This window comes from Pan troglodytes, chromosome 7, assembly GCF_028858775.2.
Source record: "Pan troglodytes isolate AG18354 chromosome 7, NHGRI_mPanTro3-v2.0_pri, whole genome shotgun sequence".
Classification (NCBI taxonomy): Eukaryota; Metazoa; Chordata; class Mammalia; order Primates; family Hominidae; genus Pan; species Pan troglodytes.
In genome coordinates, this window is record NC_072405.2 from 42,711,044 (window position 1) to 42,718,944 (window position 7,901).

Consider the following 7,901-nt stretch of genomic DNA (forward strand, 5'->3'; position numbering starts at 1 on the left):
ATGGATGTGCTAGCTTAAAAATATTATGTAAGTTCTTTAAAACACACACACACACATTTCCATTGAATATATAAGTGCAATCATATCGTACACCCCTCATCCTCTCTCCTCTGCTCATATCCACACTCTTAACTACCACGTTACGTCTCCATGCTAGTAACATGTTCCATCTCCAGTCTGTTGCTAAGCTTGGGTATATAGAGTATAATATAATTCACTGTTACTTTGACTCATGATTCCTTGCTCATCAGCTATATTAAACCACTTTCCATATGTTTATTGGCCACCTAGATTTGCTTTTTGGTAAATTATTCATACTGCTTACCTATCATTCTTTGAATTGGTTGTCTTTTCATTGTCAATGTGTAAGTGCTTTTTACTAAAGGGACTAAGCCTGTGTTGTCTGTGCTACTTAAACATTTTGTCAGTCTATTAATCTTCTACTGACCTAGTTTTTGATGTATCTTGCATTTTTTTCCTACTTTATGTTGTCTGCTCTATCTTTCCTTTCTTACTGAGCTACTAGGTTTCTGGTCTTCATTAAGGAGATCTCTTATGCAATTAGATTGGTAATATAGCTTTCCAATTGCTCATGATATTTTAGTTTGTTTGTAGTATCATAATCCTTTCTAGAACTTATTTTTATATGTGATGTAAAATAAAAATCCAAATACATTTTCTATGTAATGTACAAGTACCATTTATTAAATAATACACCACTAAGCCTCTAAATTTAAACTATCACCATTACTATACATTACATTTTAAAATATACTAAGATCTACTTTTGAATTTTGTTTTGTTCTACTAGTATACTTCTCTATACCACTATGAATACTATAATTCTATTTTAATGGATTTATAGTATGTTCTGATATCTGATAAGATGACTTGCCTTTTTTTTCCTTTTTTTGACAGTTTACTTAGTTAATCTTAGACATTCATCCTTTTAAAAATATTATTTTTATTCAATTCAAAACAAACATAATATAGTAATAAAATAAAAAAATAATATACCAACATCTCATTGGGAGCACAAATGAAATTGCATTCAATTAATATATTTGTTTTAAGAAAGATACTTATTTTCCCTCTTCCTCAGCCACACAACCCTCAAATTTGAGCTGGGCACGTGGCTACTTGGAATAAAGTCTATATTAATAGCCTTCTTTGCAGATGAGTGAGCTCTGTGCTTAATTTCTGGTAATGTTCTCTTTACTCTCTGCAAGCGTCTGGTCTAGATAGGATAAAATGGGTAGTGAGAAAAAGTAGCTATGACTATTAACTTAGACCTTGTGACTGGCTCGGGAAATGAGGACCTTTACAGCTATGGCTTATGTTCATTAATTATTTATTTCTTCCCTTTACTCCTACTAATTTATTTAAAATACAATAGTAGGCTTAGTTCAAATCTGTATCACTCTGCTGTTGAGACCTTATATAAAAGACATTTGTCACCTGGAAAAGGGAGAAAGACACTAACGGGCACACATCATTATCTGTGTAAATAAGTTCTGTCTCTTCGTATTCCATTCCATGTTTTTCCTTCCCAATAATTGCCCTGAGAAGCTCTCTCACCTGCAAAGAAGGCTATTAATACAGACTTTATTCCAAGTAGCTATGTGCCCAGCTCAAATGTGAGGGTTGTTTGGCAAAGAAAGGAGGAAAATAAATATCTTTCCTAAAATAAATATATTAATTGAATGCAATTTCATTCATGCTTCCAATGAGATATATCAATGAACATCTCTTCTATTTTCTTGTTTGGCTCACTCTGTGTAGACACTATCAGGAGATTAGAGGAAGGGAGAAGACATCTGCATTTATGTTGCTCAGATTTTTTTGATGATGGTTTTGTCTTAAGTTGGCTGCAACCCTCTGCTGAAGTACACAGCTCCTGCCAAATAATAGCTTTTTCTGCACAGCTACTCTCTGAGTTCTAGTATCTACTCCATAACCTTTGCCCCTTCAGTCCTAGAAGTGGTAATGGCTCCTGCCATTGCTGATCCTGGAACACTATCCTTTATTTATTTCTTTAATGTTCATGCATTTTTTAAAATTTTTTTAATTTTTAATTTTTTTTATTTTTGAGACAGAGTCTCTCTCTGTCCCCCAGGCTGGAGTGCAGTGGTGCGATCTCGGCTCACTACAATTTCCGCCTCCCGGGTTCATGCCATTCTCCTGCCTCAGCCTCCCGAGTAGCTGGGACTACAGGCACCCACCACCACGACTGGCTAATTTTTTGTGTTTTTTTTTTTAGTAGAGACGGGGTTTCACCGTGTTAGCCAGGATGGTCTCGATCTCCTGGCCTCGTTATCTGCCTGCCCCAGCCTCCCAAAGTGCTGGGATTACAAGCGTGAGCCACTGTGCCCGGCCAATGTTCATGCATTTTAATGGGCCATTTTATTACAGTCTTCTTAATTATCTAGTTTGAGCGTGCCATTTTTTATTGCCAGGTTCCTGACAATACACCCAATCTGCTATAGATAGCACCCACGCTGTGCTGATCTTGGTGCCTCCAAATACAGGTCCCTGTAACTATCTCAGCCTCTCTTAAAGGTCTTCCTTTGGTTGTTGTATAGTTTTTTATGGCTGAGTAACAAATTAAAACAATCATTGGGAAATAGTTTTCTGGATAGACTTGGAGAGACCCAACTCTTCTCCGTCTTTCTCACTTCTAGTTCTCAATGTAACTGTGGAATGTACTGGGAATGGAACATCTTGATGTAAGGAGGAGCTAGCAGGATCAGCCTAGACTCTGTTCCAGTTCCCCCCTAGAAACAGGACATCCTTGAGTGGGTCAGCCCAGCCAGTCTTGTGACCCTGAGGTATAAAGCCCAAGGTGGGCTGGCTGCAAGAGAGGCACATAGAGATGAGAGTCCATCCACCCTAGGTAGCTTTCCTGAGCTTTGGGGGCATGGCATTCATTTAGGAGCCTGGAAAAACATGAGTCCTAGGCTTCTATTGTCCCTTGCTGCCTGTGTATAATTAATAAACCTGCTTCATGTAACTGTGTGTGTGGGTGTTATGTCTCACCCGACTCAGACAAGTCGGTAACCTGCGCCCAGTGAATGCGCTTCACAGTGATAGCAGTTTAACGTCCACCTATTCATTATCTCACAGTTCTGTAGGTCAGAAGTCTGGGCTTGGCATAATTGGCATAATAGTCTTCCACTCAGCTTCTCAGAAGGCCAAAATCAAGGTATCCTCTGGCTGTCTTCCTGGGAGCTTGGGATCTTCTTCCAGCCTCATTCGTTGTTGGTGGAATTAAATGCCTTGTGGTTATAGGCTGCGGTTCCATTTCCTTGCTAGTTGTTGGCTGATCCTAACCACAAGGGCTTCTCACAACATAGCAGCTACTTCTTCAAAGCCAGCAGGGGAATTTCTCTCTAGCCCACTATGAGAGAGTTGTAAAAAATATAATGTAGTCACAGGAGGGAGCCTCCCATCATTTTTACCGCACAAAGTGACTGATATAGTTTGGGTATTTGCTTCTGCCCAAACCTCATGTTGAAATTTAATCCCCAGTGTTGGAAGTGGGACCTGGTGTGAGGTGTTTGGGTCATGGGGGCAGATCCATGACCCCACTGTGATCCCTGGGATCACAATGAGTGAGTTCTCACAAGATCTGATTGTTTAAAGTGTGTGGAACCTTCCCCACTCTCTCCTGCTGCTGCTTTCACCATGTGACGTGCCTGCTCCTGATTCACCTTCCATCATGAGTAAAAACCTCCTCAGGAGCTGAGCAGATGCCAGCACCATGCTTGTACATGCTACAGAATGATGAGCTAATAAAACCTCTTTTCTTTATAAATTACCCAGTCTCAGGTATTTCTTTATAGCAATACAACAAGGACTTAATGCTGTACTTAATTAAGGGAGTGATATACCATTATATTCACACATTTCCCCCAAACTTGAGGGAAGGGACTATACAGAGTATGTGTGCTAGAGATGGGAATCCTGGGGGTCATTTGTGATTCTACTTACTATAGTGGTGAAGGGGGTTGGGGGTATCTAACTGCTTCAGATATACCTACAACTAACTTTCCTATTTTATTCATTAGTGTACCCTCAGTTATCTAAGAAACCTTTGTCTCAATTACTCAGCCTTACTGTAGTTCTGTAGTATAAAATGATCTGTTGATAAGCTTTCACAACTGTTGGCTTAGATGCAGCATTCTTGGGTCTGATAAGACTTAGCGATTTAGCTTGTCTTGGGATAAATTTTCCAGTCTCCTGCCTGACAGTGTGGTAAGTTTACACCAGATTGTGTCTCTTCTGTGGTTGATTGAGGAAAGAAAGCTGGAGGCCTAATAATCATCAAATAGGCAGACTTTAACTTAATCATTCTACCTTCAGAACAGCACTTCACCTTAATGATTTTCTGCCTATAACTCCAAGTCTCTCTGGTTTATTATCTTTTCCAGAAATTTGACTCCCTTTCTCCTATGAAGATAGTGCAGGGTGTTGCGTTTCTGCTCCAAGTGGTGTTGGAAGCTGGGCTTTTAACTGTTTTCTTGTTGTCTATTAATCTAGACTCACCCTTTTGATGTCCCACCTTGTCTTTCCCCTTCAGTGTTCCCACTGCCCAGTTTCTCAGCTATTGGGGGATTCTGTGAACAAAAGTTGCTTGTTTATCTTCAGATTTACATGTTTGGGAATGAGCTCTCCTGCCAACTCCTTTATTATCCTTGACTAACAGCTTTTAATTTCCATCTATTGTGCTTTGAAGTTACCTCATTTCCTTGAATATAATGTTTTTGCTTCTGTGTCCACATTGATTATTGCCTGAGGATGAGTCATTTTCAATTAGAACAGGGGACACATGTGGTTTTATTCTACCACAAATACCAAAGGCCAATATAATAATAATAATTACTATATTCTTATAATTTATTTATTTTTTGAGACGGAATCTCACTCTATCGCCAGGCTGGAGTGCAGTGGTGCAATCTCCGCTCACTGCAACCTCTGCCTCCTGGGTTCAAGTGATTCTCCTGCCTCAGCCTCCCGAATAGCTGGGACTACCTACAGGCACCCGCCACCACGCCTGGCTAATTTTTGTATTTTTAGTAGAGGTGGGGTTTCACCATGTTGGCCAGGATGGTCTCGATCTCCTGACCTCTTGATCCACCCGCCTCAGCCTCCAAAAGTGCTGGGATTACAGGTGTGAGCCACTGCACCCGGCCTTGTTGTATTTTTTATTTTATTTTTTGACTGGTAACAGTAGAATTTATTCAAATATGCCTTAATATAGGCGCTGGAGCTTGTCTGTGGTCCTCTTGATACATAAGGCCCGGACATTCTGCCGATTTTTCTTGAGCAATGACACCAGGAATTTGACAGCCAGGTGAATGTTATACACAAGCTCATAGTCTGTCAACTTCATGTGACCAACAGCCACAGCCAGAGGTAACACCTTCTTCATTTGGAACTTTATCATAAACTTCACCTCGTCCACTTTGGCCACCATGTTTTTCTTGGGTGTGAGCAGGGAAGGGAACTTTCCTGCCTTATTTAGGCCTGGGCCGAGGACTGGGATCTGCTTGATCAGAGACTCTGAGGCCAAAATTGCATCATACTTCTTGGCCAGTTTCTTGACCAGTTTCTTATTCCTGTTGAGTTTTTTCAGTGCCTTGATATCCATGTGGGGACTATCCACGGCCTTGGCCTCGTCGCAGTGCTGCTGCTTCCCCAGGACACACACGGAGAACTTGGGGTGGAGAGTAGACTTAAGTCTGACTGTGCCCGAGAAGCGCTTGTCCTTCTGGGGGTCATAATTCTTTAAGCTGATCTGCAACTCCACCGTATCCAGGAACTTGTGGCGTTTGTGATGGTTCCTGTGCAGGACTTCCCGCACCGCCTCCTGCAGTGTGTAGCGAGAGACTTTGCTACTCATGGCTTCTTGAGCCGGCTAACCGGAAAAGAGCCTGTCATTATTTTATAATAAAGTTCATATAGCATGGCATCTACTCTGGAAGTTTGGGCTGTTCTTATGGAAAGAGGCTTAAACCCATTGTCTCTGAAGAAATAGGAGTGCTAACAGGATGGCTCTTCATACAAGTGAAACTGAGAATTTGCATGGATTACTTGTGTTGGTTTGTTAGTCTACCTGCCCTCTGCAATGCAGAAAATGACTTTGCCAAGTCAGTAAAGGCCCTTAGAGTTGCTGGAGTGATGATTAGATGGGTTTCTGCTTGCAGAGAATTCATATCAGCAATAGATCTGCTGGCAGCATTTGTGTTGTTCAACTTTTAGAAAAAAATCAAGTAATAAACATGAATATCGGTGGTTTGAGTAAGAAATATACAGTATGGTATTTAGGGGTAAGAATTCCCATTAGAAAATCCAAAATGGGCTAGGCTGGGGGGAAGAATTCCCATTAGAAAGTCCAAAATGGGCTAGGCACTTTTTGATTTGCTAAAATAAATCAACTATTAGGGAGCTATTTATTTTATTAAAACATTTTCATTTATTGAAAAGAATGTCTAAGCTTCTTATTAACACATGTGGGAGACACACAATAGACATCAAGGAACTCACAGGTGGTGCTGTTAACCAAGACGCGCAGGCTAGCTTTTATGTAGAGGTGGATAAATTGTAGTGAAGGCTTGAACTAAGCACACTGGATCTCAAACTTGGCTGCAAAACATGAAAACTTAAAAAAAAAGTGAGAATCTCATGGATGTGTATGCATGTGGGAGTGTGTGCAAATACACACACACTGATGCCTCAGATCACCTCAAGGAGATGAAACCAGAACTCTGGGGATAAAACTTATGTTCTAGAATTTTACAATTTGTCTAGCATTTTTAGATAGTTTCAATGTGTAGCTAGCATTGTGAATTGCTGAACTAAGATTACAGTCAACTTTGGAGGAAGATATAGATGGGAAGAGAGGTAGTTACTTTTTTTCTGTTTCTACTGATGTTTCGTACATTTCGAGAAATCCATTGAGAAAACTCTTTAAACACTTTCTGCTCTCTCTACTTCCCCTAGGAATAGGAGTGACAGATAATTGGCTCTCAGTCACCAAATCTCAGTATCCTACATAGAGAATAAAGTGCCTTGCTTTAGAGCAAAGACTTGGTCAATTAGCATTAGATAAATTTTCTGTGTTTCCAAAGGTAGAAATATTCTCACCATCCTCCCACTTTAAGCCACCAATTGCCATTTTACCTATTTAATTACAGGCTTCCTTTTGAAAGGTTGGCTGCTGAGGAATTAGTTTCCAGGGTCGCTGAACCCCTGTGAGCAGCCTCACCTCTGAATGCCACAGAGGGTGCTCATTCTCAATTCAAAGGCTTGTCTACTTAGATCTCTGCTTCAAGCCCTGGATGTAGTCAGCCTACAAAACATTGCTCAGAAAGAAAGTTACAAGTGCTTGATCAGCCCCTGTGAGGATATTGAATTCACTTCTTATTTTTAATCATGTTTAAAGGTGGGATCTCTTCATTTGTTATGATAAAACCCATCTTTCATTCTGAAAAGTAAATCAAAGCAAGAACAAAACAGTGTAATCAGTGCCTCTGATGGTTTATACAGGATATGGACATATTTCAGAATTGTAAATATGAATGTGAATTTTTGTATCAGTGTAAACTGATACTGATACTAAGAAAAATTTCCCCCTTCCATTGTCAAAGAGAAGAGAGTTAAAGTTGTTTCTCTCTATCATTGTTCTTTTTTTCTGACATAAGCAGTTGTTTTAGCCTCTGAAGACTCTGGTAGATATGCATAAACTGATCTGGGTTTCATTCTATTTCACAAATCAATGAACAAAGCTGTCCTCCTGAAAAATTATTGAAAGCTCTTCATTACAAATGACAATGAAGGAAACTAGAAGAACCAGATGGAGTTCTAAATCCTAAGTGGGTTTTCTGAGCGTCAGAATAGGC

At 40.0% G+C, this 7,901-nt stretch overlaps 1 protein-coding gene across 1 annotated transcript; it reads right to left on the reverse strand.

Moving 5' to 3' along the window:
- Positions 1-5,251: 5,251 nt before the first annotated feature.
- LOC472736 (large ribosomal subunit protein uL1-like) lies at positions 5,252-5,902 on the reverse strand. Its single transcript, XM_054656643.2, has one exon. The coding sequence runs from the start codon at positions 5,900-5,902 to the stop codon at positions 5,252-5,254; it is 651 nt and encodes a 216-aa protein (XP_054512618.1).
- Positions 5,903-7,901: the final 1,999 nt, after the last annotated feature.